Consider the following 22,959-nt stretch of genomic DNA (forward strand, 5'->3'; position numbering starts at 1 on the left):
CACTCAAGTATACCAACAATTAAGCTGGAGACTTTGTACAAATACAGTTTATATGGAAGGTTAATATATAAAAACGGGACCAAAAAGAGCTACTGTGGGTAATTAAGGGGAAAAGATCCACAAACTCTAGTCTCCCCCCTCTTTATCCAAAGCTTGTGCTCTACAGGGCAAGCTGCTTTTAAGTCACCACCTGAAACTCAACATATTAAATGTATTAATACTTATGATGCAAGGATTCAAAAAGGCATGATTATCTATATTCCAAAAGCTTAAACCCACATGTAAACCATGGCTTTCCAAAAGTACATAAAGACTTTAACATGCTTAGTGACTATTTTCCAACATCCTGCCATGAACAGGAAGACAAAAACAGTACATTTGGTACATTAGAGAAAGGACACTACCATAAGGCGGTACTGAGACATTATTTTCTTCCTTTCCCATTTCATTCTTAATGTTGTGAAGGACTAATATGAATACAAATCACTCATTGAGATCAGTTTGTATTCTCAGGCTTTGTCAGTACTGAACAGAAGAAAACCTTACCTCCAGGTTAAGATAAAGTTCTCCTAGAAAGAGTACAAATGCATGGAATCGTTTTCGAGTCACTTCATCCCCTTTAGCAGCTTGATCTTTAACTTCATATTCAGTCCGACATCTAATAAAAATATACCATTTGTAATTTCACATTGCTTTGTGTGTTTTTTTGATGCACTTTTTATTATAGTTGATTTGCAATGTTGTAATAATTTCTGCTGTACAGCAAAGTGATCCAGTCATACATATATATACATTCTTTTGCTTTGTTTTTTAAATAGTCAAACAAGATGACCATTGTCAGTTTGGCCACAAACAATACACAGGCAAGTATAATGTACCAACACCTTGATTTTCTGTAATAAAAAGTGCTTCTGTCTATTGTAGAGACCAGAATATGCATCATCTTCTCACACTAAAATTGCTAATTTTAAGAAACTGATTAGGAATAGATTAAAATAAACCTATTAGATCAAGTTTGTAACAAGTTAAAGCAACATAGATTTCATGAAGTTTGTTGTATACTAGCACTAAAAAAACAAAAAACCGCAGCCTTACCTTATTGTCCTATAGACTTTTTAAGAAAGCACTGTTTTTACTCAAGTTTTCTATAAAATATTTTACTCTTGCCTAAATATGAACTTTGAAACAGATTTTTGGTTTTATATAGATAGATAGCCTCCAACTAAGCTGAAAATAAATTAAGCCTATCATACAAATCAGAAGAGAAATAAGGGGAGAAGTCCCCAATTGGAACCACAGAGAAAGAGAGAAGTCAATTAATTTGGTCCCTATTTCCAAAAGAGACTACAGGAGTCCACTTATTTTCCCTTGCTTGATTTCCCCCTCACTTGGTTCACTTGCCTTAGAACTTACAGATATAGTTCCTACAAGATATCTAAAATAATCACAATAAGTCTGTCATTGTCTACATCAGTGAATTATGGTATCAGCTGTTACTAAAATGAATTTTTAAATGTATTTTAAATATTCACTTTCAGTGTTCAAGATTTTATCTTTACTGATAAGGTGATTAGAACATTCTAGGGGGAGTTCCCGTCATGGCTCAGTGGTTAACAAATCCGACTAAGAACCATGAGGTTGCGGGCTCGGTCCCTGCCCTCACTCAGTGAGTTAGGATCCAGCGTTGCCATGAGCTGTGGTGTAGGTTGCAGACGCGGCTTGGATCCCACGTTGCTGTGGCTCTGGCGTAGGCCAGTCGCTACAGCTGCGATTTGACCCCTAGCCTGGGAACCTCCATATGCCGCAGGAGCGGCCCAAAGAAATAGCAAAAAGACAAAAAAAAAAAAAAAAAAAAAAAAAAACATTCTAGGAAAGTCTGTGTTTTATAAAACTGACTTTGATAGTTCTCCTTTTAAAGACCAAGGGAGCAGCTTATGAAGACTTGATGGTTTTCACCATCTGAGGGACCAGTTTAGGTTGCTTTGGGGGAAAAAAAAAAGTTTTTAAAGGAAAAAATCACTTCTTGTCCAGGAATTTATCTTGATGTCAGTTTACGCATCATCCATAAACCCAGCAAAGCTTATGTGCCTATGTGGCTGATTCCAAAGTTTAAAGTTATATTAAATGAGCAACATTTTCTGTTTGAATCAGATATGCAAAGACACTTGTTACCTTTCTCATACACAGTGAATTAATTCCTCACCAGAAAAAAAACCAGGGATTATTTATCAACAGGACACTCTGGGTAATAATGAGAGTCAGTCAATAATGACAATTCAGTTTTCCAAGCACCTTGCTGGCTGCTTTCCTTTCTCTGTCCTTCCTTTAAAAATTTTTGCAGTTAAGACCTTTGATGAAATGAAATTTTCATTTTGTAAATGCCATAACTGTTAGATTATATATTAACAAACGTTAATTTATATACAAAAACAAGACCCTACCCTTATACATGGTTGATTATCTAGGTGAGAGGAAAGACCCTAAAACTTTAAGCTAAAGATTTTCATTATAAAAGCAAAACATGATTATATTTTTCTGTTTTAACCTTTTGGAAATATGGGACAAGGTCACTGCAACCCAGAAGTAAATGCTATGAAAATAACTTCTGCTTTTTTCAAAGTATGTATATATTTTTAACAGAATTATGATCTGCTTTTCACTTGTTACATGATTTGCATTTCTCCACATTAATGTCTTTGACAGTACCTTAGTACTAGAGAAGCATGCACAGGGATAAAGAGTAAAAAGAGGAGTTCCATCGTCGTGGCGCAGTGGTTAATGAATCCGACTAGGAACCATGAGGTTGCGGGTTCGAACCCTGGCCTTGCTCAGTGGGTTAAGGATCCAGCATTGCCGTGAGCTGTGGTGTACGTCGCAGACTCGGCTCAGATCCAGCGTTGCTATGGCTGTGGCGCAGGCCAGTGGCTACAGCTCTGATTAGACCCCTAGCCTGGGAACCTCCATATGCCACAGGAGCGGCTCTAGAAAAGGCAAAAAAAAAAAAAAAAAAAGAGTAGTTCTCAGCCATGACTAGAGTAGAATTATTTGGGAGGCTTAAAAATACCATGCATAGGCTCTACTTCAGTCTAATTATATCAGAATTTTCAAGAGCAGGGACTCGGACCCATTTTAAGTCTCTATGTAACTCTATGGCAGAGCAAGGGGAGCAGCAGCACAAGGGAAGATAAACAAGCCTTTCTGCCATTCTACCTTCTAGAAGTGCCCACTGTTACATCTTTCTAGAAACTATAATTTGCATTTAATTATAGGTAAGGTTAAATACATTTCCCCAAATGTACCTATTCAGAGTCATTCCAAATACTTCTATTAAAACACTGGTCTTTTTCTTACTCATTCTTAAGAGGCCCCTCTTATGATATTAAATAAGCTCACTGCCATGTATTACAAATTGCCTAATTTTTACTTTACTTCATATAAATTTATGAGCCCCTCAATATTATAATCTATATATAATTAAATTTAATTTCCTATTTTAGGGCCTGTGGGTATCATGTCTTGCTTAAAACATCTTTTACCAACCTAAGATTTTTATTTGTCAAATTTCCCCCTCATATTTATTGTCTCACTTGTAAGTCTTTGATATATTTGAAATATATTTTAGCATAAAGAGTAAGACAGGAACCAGTCTTTGTTTCCCCCACCCACACAACTAGCCAGCTATGTCAGCAGCACAATTTGTCTTTCACGTATATATTTGAAGTATCGCCTTCATCAAAAGCTTAATTTTCAAGCATCTCTGGAGTGTACTTTTGGAATCTTTTCTCTGTTCCAGAGCAGTTCAGCCACATGACGGAATACTCTGCAACCATTAAAAGTATCTTTAGGAGCTCCTGTCATGGCTCAGCCCTTAACAAACCCAACTAGCATCCATCAGGATGAGGGTTCGATCCCTGAGCTCACTGAGTGGGTTAAGGATCAGTCGTTGCCGTGAGCTGTGGTGTAGGTCACAGACATGGCTCAGATCCCACATTGCTGTGGCTCTGGTGTAGGCCAGCGGCTACAGCTCCAATGGAACCCCTAGCCTGGGAACCTCCATATGCCACAGGTGTGGCCCTAAAATGACAAAAAAAAAGAAAAGTATCTTTACAGAATAGGCAAACTACAATAAACTCAAAGACAACCTTGTTATTGAATAAAACAAGTTACAAGAAAATTCATTTCTCTACATTAGCTCATGAATTCAATGTCATCTCTAAAATATCAAGATTTGTGTAATTTCACATGCTGATTCTAAAGTTCAGAGAAAATAACCATGCAAGAATAGCAAAGACGACTCCACACATAAAAAAGAAATGGGGAATTAACTAGACTAGCTACTAAAAAATTAGTGTTTTAGGAGTTCCTGTCATGGCTCAGTGGTTAACGAATCCAACTAGGAACCATGAGGTTGCGGGTTCGATCCCTGCCCTTGCTCAGTGGGTTAAGGATCCGGCATTGCTGTGAGCTGTGGTGTAGGCTGCAGACTCGGCTCAGATCCTGAGTTGCTGTGGCTCTGGCATAGGCCAGTGGCTATAGCTCCGATTGGACCCCTAGCCTGGGAACCTCCATATGCCATGGGAGCAGTCCAAGAAATGGCAAAAAGACAAAAAAAAAAAAAAAAAAAAAAAAAGTGTTTTAAGCATGGGAATAAAACAGTAAGAGAGAAGGTAATAAATATCATGAAAGTCCAGAATTAACACTCAAGTATAAGGATGCAGTATGATAAAAGTAGAAGTTCTAATCAATAAGGAATAGATCATTCAAAAAAGAGGTATGCGAAAAACTGGTTAAATGTGTGGCAATAAATAAAATTAGATCCTTACTCAAGTCAAAAAAGTACTAAGAAGTACGTAAAATGACCATTTTTAAGATCTTACAAAAGGAAAGCCCTTTTTAAATATAAAACCAAAGGTACAGACCACTACTGGAAAAGACTTTCACATGTAAACTTTTAATACTACACAAATAAGAATGGTCTGTCCTATTCTCCAATTCAAGTTCCTATAGAAAATAGTTTTAGAAAAAGAAGAATGGTCAAATTCTAGTACATTTAGAGGTAACCTTCCTTTAATTTCATATTTTTCACACTGACCTTTGAAGTAGCAATTGGCGGAAGTTGCCACTCTGTGGACTAATTGTCAGATGATGGGACAGGTAATTACAGAGACGAGATCCCATGTAAGAGAAATTTGGGATAGATGTAGCCTTTCAAAGAGAAAAAAGTTTTACATGACATAGATATATCAAGTTAACGATGCAAATACTTAACAGCAACATTCTAAAGTGGAAAAAACATTTCTGCCCCCAAAACTGTACAGAAAAAATGTACAAGTCATTTGTAATCGTTAGGCATAAGGAAATTAATTCCCCTCCCAAACTTACACAAAGAACCAGAATAAGTACAAAGAAAAGCATTAAGGCAAGCTTTCCCCACCATTTACTTGAGGTTAGGAGAAAGCAAAGAGACACTCTGTTTACACCAATCCACTTCCGCACAAACTATGTACATACATCCAGTTGCACAGTGCTAATTATGATGAATATTTGCTAAATTATTGATCTGTAGGGTTTTTCAGGAATAGGATGGCACTAACTTTGGCACCTAGCAGTCTAGAACAAGATTTGCAAGCCCGTTTTGTGACCCTGGACATCACTAAACCTTCCTGAGTTTCAGTTTCTTGATTCCTAAAGAGGTGATTAATGGTACCTGGTTGGAAAGATCAACACTTAAAGAACATTCCAAACACTTGGGGTAAAGAGACAATCAAAACAGATGAGCTGTTTTTAATAATAAAACAGTGAAATAACACTGAGTACCAAAGACTGTGTGATATAGCCAAAGAAGTGCTCAGAACTTAACTTTCACTGCATTTTTTAAATAATAGTAGAGAACACACATTAAGATGTTAAGGAGCTTGGCCAATGTCACAGATGTTAATCAGAGTCTAGATCTAAATTGGCCTGACTCCCCGGCAACCGTATGTTCAATCTAGTTACTAATGTGCAACTTTAGACAAGTCATGTAATTTCTCTGTTAAGCTATGTATAAAATGGGGATAAGAGTAATATCTTGCAACATTGAGGATTAAATGAGCTAACTAGAGGTCAAGTGTTTATTTAGCATTCCCTGGCATGGACTAAATATAACTTCTCATTTCTAATTATTTCCTTGCTCACACAAGACAGTGTACAGTTTTCATCAAGGAAAAAAGATTGGTTTCTCCTGACATATGTTATCTGGTACCACAAAACATTTGAAATTCAATATTTACCCTTTTCCCATTATTAGCATTAAAGTTTCCTGCTTCCTTGCTACACCTCAATTTTACTTGTATAGACAATCACTTGCAATTGTTTCAGATAAAAAGTTTAAACCTCCGTATCGCCACGCTCCATGATTTTTGAGTTTAGACATTATTTCTTACTAGTTTCCCAACAAAGATGAATATTTAGTTTTCACCCTGCCTAACCCTACTTCATTCCACTATTTTCCAATCTTTCCACCTACCTTTATAGTTCCACCATGATTTTATTAGTTTTGTGTTTCCACTTAAAGCTGTACCATGTATTATAGGATTTCCCCTCTCTTGCACAACTTTGTTTTCCCTAGATTTACTCAATTTTTTTCTACTTTGTTTTTATATACTTTTCACTGACTTCTCACTAGTTTGTTCTTTTTAATAACTTCAAACACAGAGAGTGTGATCATCTTACCAGGGAAGTGTTTCCTGGAGCCTTCTGCCCTATCAGTGAAGCCTGACCCCTCTAAGTCTGTTATGTGCATGGCTACTGTCTCAGGATCTCATTTCACCATTATCTGGATGAGTCACTCAATCTCTCCTATAAAATTCCCCATTTCCTTAGTTCCCATGTCTTCATCCTTGGCTTAAATCCTCTTTTTGGTAGAGTACCTCCCTCAATAACTTCAAACTGGCTATTCAGTGAAGAAAGACCTATACAACTAATTTTTTTTAGATTTTCAAGGAATCTTTTTAGCCTGACTCCATCTTTATCCTAGAGCCTTTTTGGAGATTATGCATCATAAATCAGGGTGATTCTCAGCCCTCTCCAACAGCTTAGCATTCCTTTTTTTCTTTTCCCCCTGCACCTGTGACATATGGAAGTTCCCAGGCCAAGGACTGAATCCGAGTCACAGTTACAACCTACACCACAGCTGCAGCAGTGTTGGGTCCTTAATCCACTGCACCAGGCCAGGGATTGAACCACACCTCAGCAATGACCCAAGATGCTGCAGAGACAACACTGGATCCTTAACCCAATGTGCTAAAGTGGGACCTCTCAGAAATTCCACTTTTTTTTTAGACTTGCCAATTAAGTTGCCACTCAACCATCTGCTTTCTAGTCTTCAAAATGGGTACTTCTTTGCAACAGAACAAAGGGTGGGGGAAAAAATGTAATTGTAATGTATACATGTAAGGATAACCTGACCCCCTTCTGTACAGTGGGAAAAAAAAAAAAAAAAAAATAGGTACTTCTATTTCCTTTCCCCATGAAAGTCCTTGTGGGATTCTGGCTTTTAAAAATCCCTATACTGTCATTTTAGTGGTATCTGGTGAGGAATCAAAGTTGAATACATATGTTTAATCTGTCTTTTTAAAACAAAAAATAAAAAACAAAACAGGTCTTTTGTCAGTTGCTATGAGTAAATTCCCTCAATGAAACTTAAGAACTGTTGGGGAGTTCCTGTCGTGGCTCAGTGGTTAACAAATCCGACTAGGAACCATGAGGTTGCGGGTTCGGTCCCTGCCCTTGCTCAGTGGGTTGACAATCCAGCGTTACCGTGAGCTGTGGTGTAGGTCGAAGACGAGGCTCGGGTCCTGCATTGCTGTGGCTCTGGCGTAGGCCGCCAGCTACATCTCTGATTAGACCCCTAGGCCTGGGAACCTCCATATGCCGCTGGAGCAGCCCTAGAAAAGGCAAAAAGATAAAAAACAAACAAACAAAAAAAAACTGTTGGTAAATCTGTGTATTACTGACCACAGAATGTTAAAACTTAAATACTAAGTACATATTTGAAGCAATGGCTTTGAGATGATCATAGAAATTGTAGTTTGCTAGGTTACAGCCTTTCTAACCAACCCTGATACAGTAAAACAAGAACTTTAATGGTAATATAGTTCTGATCTAATAACTATAATCAGGCAGCCTACTGAAAGCTAAAAGTAAATAGAAACCAGAAAAGCAACAAGAAATAAGTATAATTCTTCCATTTTCTTATTTTATATTACTTTTAACCCCCGTAGAGGCCAAAAGTAGGAATCAGGACAAATAGAGCAGTTTTATCTTCTTAAAATCTCTGGAATTTTCAGAAATGTAAGAGTTGGCCAAAAATACTGGGGTCCAGTAACAATCCAGAACAAACTGGAAAAGTAGTCAAATGAAACACTAGATAAGATAAAAATCAACCTATTATAAGTCACCCTTTTTATATATTCCAAGTCTGAGCTGCTCTTTCAGCAATGACTTAAACACCACCAAAGGTTAGACTTCTGTTTATCTCTTACAGTTTCTCATCAGTCTCCCTTACTAACCTTAAAATTTTCTTCAAATCCAGTGACTCTATTTTCCCCCTTAAAATAGCACTAATGTGATATGATCAATATGCTAGGATTAAAAATAAACTTTGTGGAGTTCCTGTTGTGGCTCAGTGGTTAACGAATCCGACTAGGAACCAGGAGGTTGCAGGTTCGATCCCTGGCCTTGCTCAGTGGGTTAAGGATCTGGTGTTGCTGTGTGAGCTGTGGTGTAGGTTGCAGACCTGGCTCGGATCCTGAGTTGCTACGGCTCTGGAGTAGGCCGGCAGCTATAGCTCCAATTAGACCCCTAGGCTGGGAATCTCCATATGCCACAGGTATGGCCCTAGAAAAGACAAAAAAAGGATAAAAATAAATAAGTAAATAAATAAACTTTGTGTGAAAAATCTAGAATACTAGATTTTTAAAGGAATTAAGATGTAAATCCTCAAGATTTTTAAATAAAAGGCACAGAAATGTTAAGCTTCAAGTCAAGGCGTTTTGTGTGTGGGTGGTTTTTTTTTAAAGAATCATCTATAAGGCCAAAAAGTTCTCCCAGGATTTTCTGTCCCTACAATAATGCTAAGTAATTCTACATCAGGGTGGAGAGAACCAGTCTTTTTCGTGTAGTGCTTAATTCAGATACTTATAAAACCAAAGGGGTTGAAAAAAAGATTACTGATACTCATGTAGCCTTCCTCATAAATGTTCAAAGCTTCTTCCAACTGCCTGGACAGAGCCTTGGCTACACAAGAGAATCTGCAGTCTGGCTCTAGCCCTGGATCCCTATCTACAGGAATTTTATACAGCAGAGATTTAAAAACTCTCACAAACCTGGAATCCAGGAGTGTGGAGGCTGGTGAACATGGACCTGGCCTCCTTCAAGGAGCAGCCACCACCCTCAGACATCAAGAAAGCTATCCAGCGATCACCCCTGTGCTACCAGCCAACCTACCTGTTGGTAGATGAGTTCCACAAGTTCTTGCAAAGCATCATCTGTTGTAACCCAGCCATTTAGGGTCTCTGCAAACTGTTCAATGTCAGTTTCAAAACTGCCAGGCTGCTCTGTAAGATGATTCAAAAAATCCTGAACATATTCTGATAGAGTGGGATAATCCTCACAACCATCCTCATAGGATTCCTATAGATCAAAAGGCAAAAAAAAAAAAAAAATTTAATCCATGCCCCTGGCTAAAATAAACACAATGCAGCTTTAAACTGGAATGTCTCTAGCTTAAATGATATTTCTAAGAATCCTTCACCTGATAAAATATGTTATTTTCTTCAATAAATTAAGTCCACTGAGCCAAAAGTCCACTTTCCTGCCCAATAGCCAATATGTTATAATAGAAGGGCTCCATCTAGCTGGGTAGGGAATTGTCTTCTCACCTCTGGTAGATTCACAAGAGGCTGAGAATTAAAGTTTAAACTAATATTTCACTACAATATCAATATCAAAATTAAGACTTATTTATGGATACAGTAAGATCTGTATCCATAAATTTGTTTCAAAATGGGAGGTGGGGAGGGACCGGAGACAGGGAAACAAGAACTGCCACCTGTAACTAACTATTGGGCCATGGGTATTCATTATACCATTTTCTTTATTCTTGCAGATATTTGACAATTTCTATATTTAAAAAAAGGTTTATCATCTGTTAATCCCCAGGAAATATATTTAGTTATTAAGTAACTATAAAATATGATAGTGTACAGTGGTAGGAGACTTTTGGGCTGCTATGTCCAAGCTTCTAGCCAATCCTAATAGCAGCTGTTTCCAATTAATTACTCTATCACTACCACCTTTAGTAGTGGCAGGAGGCTGATCAGGGTAACTACCGCAAAAGGCAACAGATCAGAGTAGCAATCCTCACACTCACAATGTCTGGAATACCACCCAAAGCATTTAAGTTTACTTAGCGGTTATGATCTAATAACTATACTGTTTGATGAAATTTACCCTTTTCCAAAGGGAGTCAAATGAGAAACCACATAAAAGAATTTTGAAGTATGGATGCATTTTATAAAAGGGTTAAATTCTAAAGTCAGTGAGTAAATAAAGAAGAAAAAAAAATCACATGTACTCGAAATTCCACTTAGGGAAGCACCATAAGATGGACATACAATCTTAGTAGAAAGATTAACATAGCCAGTTGTTCCTCCATTGTTGGTGCTGACCACTATTTCTTCAGCTGAATAGCATTTAGAGGCCGTGTTGCATAATTTATATATCTCTAGACACTAAACTGACATGACATGTTGCATGTACTATGAGGCACTCAGGAAATTAGACCAGCTGCAGGAAGAGCAGATTAATGTACCCAGATCATGCTCATACAGTGTTCACTGAGCAGAAGAGCAGGTAAACACTCATACTTTAAATGTTCATCTGAATACACATTTGAATCCAATTAAAAAACCAACTGTAAGATAAAGAAGGCATTTAATGTTGATGAAATTCAAATTCATGAATCATAAACATTATAGCTATGTGACTGAGGATCAAAAGAATTAATGAATTAAGTCAGTTAATTAGTAATGACCTGGACTGATAACTAGCACAGAGTAAGGCACTGAGTGTTCAACAATTTTTAAATTTCTAGGCAAATACTGAAATGTATTCCAAATACAACATCCATGTTCTCATACCTAAAGGGGCTACAGCATAAAAAGTAAAAAGCATCCAAAAAGTAGAATGATTAAAAAAAAAAACCAGAATTCCCGTCGTGGCGCAGTGGTTAACGAATCCGACTAGGAACCATGAGGTTGTGGGTTCGATCCCTGCCCTTGCTCAGTGGGTTAACGATCCGGCGTTGCCGTGAGCTGTGGTGTAGGTTGCAGACGCGGCTCGGATTCCGAGTTGCTGTGGCTCTGGCGTAGGCCGGTGGCTACAGCTCCGATTGGACCCCTAGCCTGGGAACCTCCATATGCCGCGGGAGCGGCCCAAGAAATAGCAAAAAGACAAAAAAAAAAAAAAAAAACATGTACCTCTTGGTACCTAGGATGGTACTCTGCCTACTAATAAGCTAACAGACACCAACTGCATGTATAGAATATTACTCTTTCAAAACCGTCTGAGTGTTGAGTGCCTAGTAAATACCAAAGACTGTTCTAGGTGCTGAGAGCAGTCACATCACAATTAAAAGAGACCATCCTCCTCTCATGGAGCTTACATTCCATGATGGAAGACACTATTCAGATGTTGAGACGGAATAAAAAATGGTCAGCAAAGGATTCTAAAGAGTTAGCATCTAAACTGAGACAGAGGAAAAAAAAAAAAAAAAGATCCAGCCATACAAATATCTGAGATATTCTATGCAGTGGGCATAAGAAGCATACAGTCCTCAAGGAGATATGCATTTGCCTAATACCTTTAAGAAAAGCCAGAATACAGAAACTGAGGATGGGGCAGTTGTTAATGGGATCAGTGAGGGAAATGGGGAGACTGTGTGGGATCTTGGGGAACCACACTAAGGCAGTTGGTTCAAGAAGCAGCACAGGAGTTCCCGTCGTGGCACAGTGGTTAACGAATCCGACTAGGAACCATGAGGTTGCGGGTTCGGTCCCTGCCCTTGCTCAGTGGGTTAACGATCTGGCGTTACCGTGAGCTGTGGTGTAGGTTGCAGACGCAGCTCGGATTCCTGCGTTGCTGTGGCTCTGGCGTAGGCCGGCGGCTACAGCTCTGATTGGACCCCTAGCCTGGGAATCTCCATATGCCGCGGAAGCGGCCCAAGAAATAGCAAAAAAAAAAAGAAGCAGCACAAAAACCAGGGGTGGTGGCTAGGGCAGATCCAAGCAAGGAAGGACCATGTACCAACTCATGTAATTTGTACATGATCATACAGCTAGTTATAGGAATTGAGTACAGGCCAAAGCCTGTTCTTTTGACCTCTATACTCCAACCAAAACAGGGTTACAACCCAACTCTGACATATAAACAAGGATATCCCTTACCAAAAAACCCATCTTACAATTCAAAAAACTGGTTGAATATGTTACCTTCTGTCAATATAATGGAATATCATATAGCCACTTAAGAAAAAATGATATATTTAGCTACATGTATCAATACAGAATTACCATCAATATAGTAAATTAAGAGAATACAAAATCATATTTTAGGACAATTTAATTTTTTAAAAAAAAGAGACAGGCAATGAAAATTTCTGGAAAGACAGACAAGGGATAACAGTAGTTATCTCTATGGAGTGAGGAAATGTTCCTATTATAAATACTAAGCCTTTACTATAAAACTGTGAAGACAATGAAACATAAATGCGTACATTAAATTGTACAACCACCATGAAGAACAGTATGGAGGTTCTTCAGAAAACTTGGGCATATAGCCAGACAAAACTACAATGCAAAAAGATACATGTACCTGTATGTTCTTAGCAGTACTATTTACAATAGCCAAGACATGGAAACAACCTAAATGTCCATCATCAGATGAATGGATTAAGAAGATGTGGTACATATACACAATGGAATACTACTCAGCCATAAAAAGAACAAAATAATGCCATTTGCAGCAACATGGGTACAACTAGATTCTCATACTATGTGAAGTCAGAAGAGAAAAACAAATACCATATGATATCACTTATATGTGGAATCTGAAACATGGCACAAATGAACCTATCTACAAAACAGAAACAAACTCACAGACATGAAGAACAGACTTGTGGTTGCAAAGGGGGAGAAGGGAGGGAGTGGGATGGACTGGGACTTTGGAGTCAGTAGACGTAAACTATTACATTTAGAATGGATAGGTAATAAGGTCCTATTGTATAGCAGAGGGAAATATATCCAATCTCCTGTGATAAACCATAATAGAAAATAATATAAAAAAGAATTCAGGAGTTCCCATAGTAGCTTGGTGGTTACTGAACCCAACCAGTATCTATGAAGATGTAGGTTAGGATCCCTGGCCTTGCTCAGTGGGTTAAGGATCTGGTGCTGCTGTGAGCTGTGGTGCAGGTCACAGACACGGCTGAGACTCCATGTTGCAATGACTGTGGCTTAGGCTTGCAGCTGCAGTGCCAATTCGATCCCTAGCCTGGGAACCTCCATAGGCCAAGGATGGTGGTAAGAAGACAAAAGACAAAACAACAACAACAAAAGTATATATGTGTATATATGTATGTATGTATGACTGAGTCACTTTGCTGTACAGCAGAAATTGACACGCTGTAAATCAACTATATTATTAAAAAATTTAAAAATAAATGCATACATGAAATAATATACTTAATGTTAACCACATAAGTGTAAATTTTACAATTAAAAACAAGTTTTTGATATACAGTTTAGTTTTACAGATCTGTAGTATTCTACTATTAATTTTAATGAAAAGCAGGAAGTCTACAGGTCCCAGCTGATGGCATTAATTTCCTGTTTCTGCCAAATGTTATTCATTGTGGCAAAATGCAGTTCAGAACATTGTCTAATCTGAACTGTGAAAGCAAAATGAAAGTTGAGCTACTCTGAACATGGAACAGGGGATTCAGAGCCCGTAGTTTCAAGCAAAAAGGGAGCACGGAGTATTCTGAGCAGATGAGCATTCCAAGGTGTTTCAATCAAAGCTTGTGTTAGTTCTCTAATACCAAATTATTTATTTATTAGAAGAGATTTTCTTTGATGATAGATTTTTCTTTTGGTCCTTTTTTTAGGGCTAAACCTGAGGCATATGGAAGTTCCCAGGCTAGGGACTGAATTGGAGTTGCAGCCGTCAGCCTGCACCACAGCCAGGGCAACACCAGATCCGAGCTGAGTCTGTGACCTACACCACAGCTCATGGCCATGCTGGGTCCTTATCCCACTAAGCGAGGCCAGGGATTGAACCCTTGTCCTCATGGATACTAGTTGGGATCTTTACTGCTGAGTCACGACAGGAACTCCAATTTTTTAAAGTACAAATTTCTTCAGTCCTTAATGCAAAGTCAAATGGCTTCCAAGCTGAGGAATACTTAAGCTTTATTTTTCTTAGAGTTCTGTGACAAGAGATTAAGAGGGACATCAACTTAGACTACTTTAGTTTAACTTGACTGAAAGTGGACAAGAGGTGTGAAAGCAAAAAGTGGATCAATACACCCCAAGTTTTTAGCCTGAGCAACTATTTAGAATAAGAAGTTTACAGAAGATAAATTCTCTTTAATACTTGAATTTGAATGTGAGATCCTCAGAAGATGTCAAAACAAATGGAAACACAAGCCTGGAGTTGAGAGGAAGAATTAGGTTCCAGAATTATCAGCGGTAGGTAGATAGGTGATAGTCAGAATCTAAGGCAATATCACCAAGGGAGGTATAAAACAGAAAAAAAGAACTGGAGTTCCCACTGTGGCACAGTAGGTTAAGGATCCTGCCTTGCGGCAGCTGTGACATAAGTCACAGCTCCGGCTTAGATTCGATCCCTGGCCCAGGTACTTCCATATGCTGCAGGTATAGCTGAAAAAGGAAGAATAAAAAGACAGAACCTCAGAGCCTGCAGAATCAGGGAAGGAGAAATCACCTGCAAATTAGGAGGATTAAGTACTGCCACAGGAGCCAAAGTTAAAGGTAAATGAGAGGTGCTTACAAGAGCAAATGCTACAGAAGAATTGCATTGGTTGAAATCTGACAGAATAATGGTTGCAGAGTCTGGGGAGTCAGAGACTATGCAGACAAGAACAAATTAAGACAAAATTAGTATCATAAATATTCAGTTCTTATAAAAATAGGAAAACTTTTTAAAGACTGAAAAGGTACCCAGAGCATCTCAAATATGACCCACACTGGGACTTACTAAACGTTGTAGATCATACTGTAGTTAACAAAGTCTATTAAGATAAGGGTTAAGAGGACAAGAGATTTTTAAAACCAAAAAAGCATCAGTAACTATAGCAAATATAAGTACAATTTAGAGGATCAGTCTGCAGAGATCTGAACAGTCAAAAGTAAAGTAGTACCAAGAGTTAATTTTACAGTTTGGAGAACCTCACTACTGAAAGGCAGAAGAAAAACTTGGCAGTAACTTGAAGATGTTATTAGAAAAAAGGTGGGATTTTTTGTGAATGTGGGAAAGAATTCTGTCTCTCTTTCTATTTTGTCTTTTTGTCTTTTCAAGGGCTGCACCCAAAGCACATGAAGGTTCCCAGGCTAGGGGTCCCAATCAGAGGTGTAGCTGCTGGCCTACGCCTGAGCCAAAGCAATGCGGAATCCAAGCCTCGTCTGGGAACTACACCACAGCTCATGGCAACGCTGGATCCTTAACCCACTGAGCAAGGCCAGGGATCAAACCCACAACCTCATGGTTCCTACTCGGATTTGTCACTGAGCCACAACGGGAACTCCAGAATTTGGTCTCTTAATGCTTTAGGAACTCCTATGTGGAATTTTTGGTTCTTGTAAGTGAACTGTGATTAAAATATTCAAGGTGTAATGGTTTCTCTGAGAAGCAGCAATAGCCAGGAATAGATACACAAACTCACTGGTAAGGAAATTCTAGCAGGGGGATCAGAGACAGGACTGAAGATAAACAAGCTTAAAGTTTTAGAAAGATTATGGAAGCACAGGAAAAGACTATCATAAAAAATGTAAAGAGCAAGCACTCTTTTTTTTTTTGGTCTTTAGACCACCCTCAGCATATGGAAGTTCCCAGGCCAGGGGTCGAACTGGAGCTACAGCTGCTGGCCTATACCACAGCCACACACCGGATCCAAGCTACGTCTACAACCTACACCCAGCTCACAGCAACACCAGATCCTTAACCTACTGAGCAAGGCCAGGAATCGAACTAGCATCCTCATGGATACTAGTTGGGTTTGTAACTGCTGAGCTATGATGGGAACTCCAAGAGCAAGCATTCTTAAGAGCAAATCCAGTTCAAGGATACCAAGCCAATAGCTCCTCATATGTATAACAAAACCAGAATTTCTGGAAACTTAGCCAGGAGACCACTAGAATAGAGGCTCTACAAAGACAGGAATTTTGTTTGTTTTGTTCATTGCTGTATCCCAGTCCTGACTCAGCTAACTTTGTGTTATGGTTACTATAAGGAAAAGATTCTCTCACAACCTAAGAGTCAGGGGAAAAACAAGGATATTGCTATTCTGTGACTAAGTGGATTGACAAAAACCCTTAGCTTTGACAGAGAATGAAAGGGTAAGGCCAGAGAATTTATCAGGGCAGGGATAGCAAGTGTGAATGCTTATAGAATCCAGGTGGATTACAGGCTTATGAAGCGAGCCAGTGAGCAAATGAAGAGCTCACACACTCCATCTAAAGGGGCTGCCTCTACTCAGCTCCAGCCAACTTTTGTTCTTTCAAAACAGTTCAGTATGGTTTCAAGAGAAATTAGAAAATTCAGATTGCAATATCTAATTTAAGTATTGGTAAACTGTAAAAGCCCCTTTTAAAAAAACATTTGGCACAATGCAAATGCACGTGCAAGCCACAAGTGAACCATGAGCTTCCAGTCTAAAATCCATTCTGGAGAACTGAGCAGAGCAGGATCTGATTACCAGAGGATATCAATGAGTGCCTGAAAGATGGCAGTGGTTCAAAGGAAGGGGACTAATATGTAATATGGCTCAACACACTGCTCTCTAGCCCAGGAGTCACCTGAACTATGTGTAGAACCAGTTGGTACAAAACTGAAAAAAATCACATCCCTCCTACCACAAAATACCCCAAATCAATAGGAAGAGAAACAAACAAGGAACCATTTGTAGATATCAAGGTAAGTGTCCTTAAAAGTTTATTCTATTACTCACAGCTCTCCGATGGTTCCTTTCCTAAGCCAAATACAATTTTTTTGGCAAGAATCCAAGCTGCTCTCATTTCTATTTTACATGGCCCATTTCCCCCCAAATCAACCGCTCTTCCTAGTATGCCTATATTTTTCCATCTCCAGGCCCAAAGCTTTTGCCCTAATGCAGTCTAGGATGCATGAAGTATCCAAATTATGGAAGATTTTCCATACTTTCTATCAAACATGGAAGGAAAGTCCCCTCACCCACCCAAAAAGTAACACAAAAGGTGTGCCATCATTGGTTGATCAGGTACAAATTCAAATTAAAATAACTAGATACCACACACCCACCAGAATGGCTAAACTTAAATAGCAAATACCTAGTGCTGACAAGGAAGTAGAGCAACTGGAAACCAAATAGTACTCAACACATACATTGGAATAGTCTCTATGGAAAAATACTTGGCAATCTCTATTAAAGTTAGCTATCCTATGTCCCAACAGCTCCACTCCTAGGTATATACCAAATAGAAACAAAGGCAAAAGTCTACTAAGACATGAACAAGAACAGCAGCCCTAATCACAATAGCCCAAAAGTGGAAGCTACTGAATGTTCACCAACAAATATTCACATAATGGAACACTATGAGAATAGATACCTCCAATTACATGCTATAATATGAATTTCGGGGAGTTCCCGTGGTGGCGCAGTGGTTAACGAATCCAACTAGGAACCATGAGGTTGCGGGTTCGATCCCTGCCCTTGCTCAGTGGGTTAAAGATCTGGCGTTGATGTGAGTGAGCTGTGGTGTAGGTCACAGACGCGGCTTGGATCCCGCATTGCTGTGGCTCTGGCGTAGGCTGGTGGCTACGGCTCCGATTAGACCCCTAGCCTGGGAACCTCCATATGCCATGGGAGTGGCCCAAGAAATGGCAAAAAGACAAAAAAAAAAAAAAAAAAAAAAAAAAGAATTTCAATGTTGAATGAAAATGAGGAAAAGAATATTCTTATATGACTCCATATATATAAACTTTAAACTAAAAAAACTATTGTCAAAATAATGGTTACTCTTAGACAGCTGTAATGATAGGAGACAGAGTAGGCTTTGGGGATGGTGGTAACTAATAGTCCCTTTCTCGATTTGGATGCTGGTTGTCTGAGTATTCACTTTGTAAAACTTTAGCTAAACTCTATGCATACTATTCTATATATGTCAAAAAAACTAAGAAGACAGTTAAGATAGGGCTTATGCTAAGGTACTATCATTTCTTCAACCAGAATGGTCTCTGCCCCACTTATCTACAAATAATTGCTATACTTTTACCTGGAAAAACAAATTTTTTTCTATATATCAACTGTGCTTGGTGTTTTCTCCTATTTAAGAAAAGTGTGACCAATTTCTAAAATCCTTATGTTATTGACAAAGATGAATCTGAAAGTTTCAAGTTCTTTACACAATTTGTAAACACTATCAAAACTCCCTATGACATTTCTACATAATAGTTAATTAGAACCAGAAACACTTCTATTTTAACACAACAGAGCCCAGAGGTGTACTTCACATTAAAAACCTACCTCAATTAGTCTGCAGCAAAACCACTGTTTAATTTACCTAAAGCTACCAATAAATATTCAACAGTCCTGCTAAAATCGAATTAAAAATTAACTTTGCCAGGCCACTATTCTATAGACTGTCCATAAGTTTGAACACAGATTTTAGTTTTATAGCTTAAAGGTGTCCTTGACCACCTTAAGTTTACTGGCCTTGGAGCTATTCTATAGATGCTGTAATACAACAGTGAACAAACGAGACAAACAAGACTGTCTACTCTCAAGCTTACATTCTGATAACTACACAATATATTCCTGAATCAATTTTGTTTCCTCACGATTTCAACGAATTCGTAATGCGTATGTGCAGCACAGAAAGCACCAGCATACTCTGATAATGATGTAATAACATTATTCCGGTAATATTAACCTAAAGTTGCGGTGAAAAGGATGTACTTACTGTATAATTAGAAGAATAACTTGATGGGTAAAATTCAGGGGCATTCACAGACAGCTTTGACATTAATACAGGAGCTACCACCACCTGGGGTTTAGCCATTGCTGACTCCAAATTCTGCTGTGGGATGTTATCCTGTGAATTAGGTGGAGCTCTCAGGGGCCTCGTTTGTTCTGAGAAAGGGGAAAAAAGGGGGTGTTAAGATGCATTCATTCCTTTGCATAACAACTTACTATATAATGAAAAGCCATCTGAGTAGGGCTGGTTTTTAAGTTATACAAGAACGATCAGGAAATGTAAGGTTATCGCCAGAATATGTACAGAGCCTGCAAAAAGGAACAATAGACTTGCTTTAGTTCGTTTATGAACATACCTGCTTCCTAAATGAACGCTTCAGGCTTATTTTTTCCTTTTTTCTTTTCGAAGGAGTCGGTTAAAAAGAGGTGGCTGCCCGCCTCAGGCCTCCCTCTCGGGGGGCTGGGGAGGGGGAGGCAATTTTTACTTCCTCCCGGGACAGCAGAACTCGGGGACAGCGCACCGGGCCCCTCCCCCAGCCCGGGCGCACAAAGAATTCGATCCGCCACCCTCCAAACCCCGTTCCGGGCCCGTCCCCACCCCGCAACAACCGGGCCCTTTGGGGAATGCTTTCGGGGAACCCGAGGGAGGAAGACGGCGCGCCGACTTCGGGCGCGCGCGGAGGGCCTGGGGAAGCGTTGGCCCTGGAGGACAGGGTCCCCTAGAGCGGCTCCGTACCTGGGAGCGCCCCGGGCCGGGGAGGCCGCTGGGGGCCGGCGGGGACCTCGCACTGGGCCCCTGGCGGCGGGGCCGTCCTGGGCTGGCGCAGCGGCGGTGGCTGCAAGAAGCCCGGGGCTTTGGGCTGCGGCGGCGGCTGGTGCCGCGGCCGCTCAGCAGGCCCCGCTCCGTTCGGGAAACCGCCGCCCTCAGGCCCGCCCCCTCCGCGGCCCAGGCCCCGGCTCCGGCCCCGACCAGCACCTGGGGCCCGATCGAAACCGTCCGACATGCTCCTCCTCCTCCTCCTCCGGGGGCCGCTGCCGCTGCGCTCTGGAGAGGACGCGGGGGGAGGCGCCGCGGGCCGGCTCTCGCCGCCGCGCTCACTCGGGCCTCATGGAGGAGGAGGACTCTGGGCCCTGCTCGGCTCCCCGCGCTTCGGGCGGGGCGGACGGCAGCTGGAGCACCCACGGAACCCGCCGCTCCGGAGCGCCCGCCCCCCTCGGCTACCCTCAGCTTTTTCCGATTCTCCCCCAAAACCCGGCTCCCCCGCCTTCGGTGCGGCGGGGGCGAAGGCAGGTCACAGCGGCCCCCCGCGGCCCGGAGGCCCCGGGCACGCCCGCCGCAGCTCCTCCCGTTCCCGGCGGGCGGGCTGCCGCGGCCCAGCAGGCCGCCGGACAAGCGGCACCTAGGCCTTTAGATAGCCCTGCCCGCCGCGGGGGCATCCCGGCAAACGGAACCGGGCTGGGGGCAGAGAGGGGCGCTTACCCCTGAAAGGGTCTGCTTACTCGGTGGTTCTCAGGAGAGAAGTGCGAGACTGACGGTTGATGCCGGGAAAATAAAAATACGGGGGGAGGGGGCGTGAGCCGGCGCCAGGGTTCGCGGACGCGCACCTCCGTGGGCGCGCAGGTGTGTTCAATGACCCGGCGCCGGCGAGACCCGAGGGTTGGTCGGGAAGGGGGCTCTGGAAGCTCTTTGCCACCCGCAACGTTAGCCGCGGGGGGGGGGGGGGAAATAGGAACGGAATCTAAACATGCCCCCCCGCCCACGTCCTTCTCAAGTCCCAGTATTTATCATGGTAGGTCACGCTGGGGCCAAGCTTGACTCTCTTCCCTTTTTTCATCCTCTCCAGAAATTTTAAGAAAACACGCTACCTTTCAATAAAACTCCCCTCTTTTTCATCTTCTACCACTGCTGTCCAATCAAAATATAGTGCGGGCCACAAATGCAAGCCACTTACGTAATTATACATTTTCTAGAAGGCACATTACCCGAAGGAAAATAAAAACAGGTGAAATTAATTTTGATAATATATTTTACTTAGTCCAATAGATCCCAAATGGTATCATTCAAAACATGTAATTAAAGATATTAATGAGGAGTTCCTGTTGTGGCTCAGTGGTAATGAAGCCGACTAGGATCCAAGAGGATGCTGGCTGGATCCCTAGCCTTGCTCAGCGGGTTAAGGATCCAGCCTTGCTGTGAGTTGTGGTGTAGGCTGCAGACTCCGCTTGAATCCCAGTTGCTGTGACTAAGTGGGCAGCTGCAGCTTTGATTGGACCCCTAGCCTGGTAACATCCATATGCTGCTGATGCAGTCCTAAAAAGAAGGAAAAAGAAAGATATTAATAGATATTTTCTCTCTTTTCATATTAATCAAAATCAGTATACTTTGCATTTCCAGCATATCTTTCTCGGGATTAGGCACATTTCAAGTGTAGTGGCTACTGCACTGCACAGCAAAGTTCTAGACATTATGTATAAGTTAGTGTGTGTGTGTGTGTGTGTGTGTTTAAGTCAAGTCTGACAGTGCTAAAGCCAAATGAGGGATGATATAAGTAATGAAAAGGAGAAAAAATATTTCTTAACTGTTAGACTGAAACATCTTCACAAATTCTGTGTTTTAAGCAAGGCTTACTGCTTTTCAATCTTGTTAAGCTTGAGAATAATTTCAGTTAAGAATAAAACTTCTTGTTAACCATTTTCTTGCTAATAAAGAAAACATTAACGTCTTCACTTAAATGAAAGAGGAAAATGGCTTTAATGAAGGCAGTCATGAATAAATGATTCATGCTGTTGATTGGTGGCAAAAACAATGAAGCCAGGGAAGGAAGCTAGCAAGAAGTGTGGTGCCTTGGTGTTGAGAAAGCATGTAGGATTCAAAATAGGTCGAAGTTCTGGTCTGGATCCTGGTGGTGCCCCTTAATGCCTATGTGATCCTGGGTAAGTAAAGGAGTTAGTTCCACTGAGCCTCTTTCCTCACTTATGTAATAAGTATAATGAGTATACTTATAATAAGTAGCAGTGGCATATATTACAAAGACAAGGTTACACTTTAAAAATTAGATGAGGTAATGCTTATACCAAAAATCCTTTCTTTTATGTAGTCATCAGTCACCTCTTGCCTGGACTTTTTATTGTGTACAGATGACCCATAAACTGTGTGCTCATTAACAGAGTTATTCTGTATGTTCCACTGAAGTAGATGCTCCAATCCTATCCCAGGCTTTTTTTTTTTTTTTTTTTTTGGTCTTTTTTTTGCCATTTCTCGGGCCGCTCCTACGGCATATGGGAGGTTCCCAGGCTAGGGGTCGAAATGGAGCTGTAGCCGCCAGCCTACGCCAGAGCCACAGCAACGCGGGATCCGAGCCTTGTCTGCAACCTACACCACAGCTCACGGCAACGCCGGATCATTAACCCACTGAGCAAGGGCAGGGATTGAACCCGCAACCTCATGGTTCCTAGTCGAATTCGTTAACCACTGCGCCACGACGGGAACTCCCCTGTTTGCATTCTTTACCCTCTTTTTCCCCTTAGAACTTTTTGATGGATAGCTTCCTTTCTACACCTAAATCTTTGTTATCTCACTCTTATCAGCATCCATGGTGGCATCCAGGTTTCTTTACAGCCCCTCTTGTTAGACAAGTTAGGTAAGTGAGATATTGTCCTTTGACTTC

General features: G+C 40.8%; 1 protein-coding gene across 5 annotated transcripts in view; it reads right to left on the bottom strand.

The window, feature by feature from the left end:
- The window catches only part of PAIP1 (poly(A) binding protein interacting protein 1), a 35,717-nt gene extending 14,715 nt beyond the window's left edge, over nt 1-21,002 (bottom strand). Inside the window, exons 1-5 of one of the 5 annotated variants that reach the window (XM_005657616.3) lie at nt 20,772-21,002; nt 19,278-19,447; nt 9,490-9,675; nt 5,093-5,205; nt 547-658 (exon numbers count right to left, since the gene is read on the bottom strand). In XM_005657616.3, the coding sequence (XP_005657673.1) occupies nt 547-658; nt 5,093-5,205; nt 9,490-9,675; nt 19,278-19,376 (510 nt within the window). In that variant the 5' untranslated portion in view covers nt 19,377-19,447; nt 20,772-21,002. Of the gene's footprint in view, nt 1-546; nt 659-5,092; nt 5,206-9,489; nt 9,676-19,277; nt 19,448-19,647; nt 19,765-20,027; nt 20,658-20,771 lie in introns of those variants that run through there. The other 4 variants (XM_005657615.3, XM_003133921.6, XM_003483818.4 and 1 more) reach the window with 4 other exon arrangements.

Source organism: Sus scrofa, chromosome 16, assembly GCF_000003025.6.
Source record: "Sus scrofa isolate TJ Tabasco breed Duroc chromosome 16, Sscrofa11.1, whole genome shotgun sequence".
Classification (NCBI taxonomy): domain Eukaryota; kingdom Metazoa; phylum Chordata; class Mammalia; order Artiodactyla; family Suidae; genus Sus; species Sus scrofa.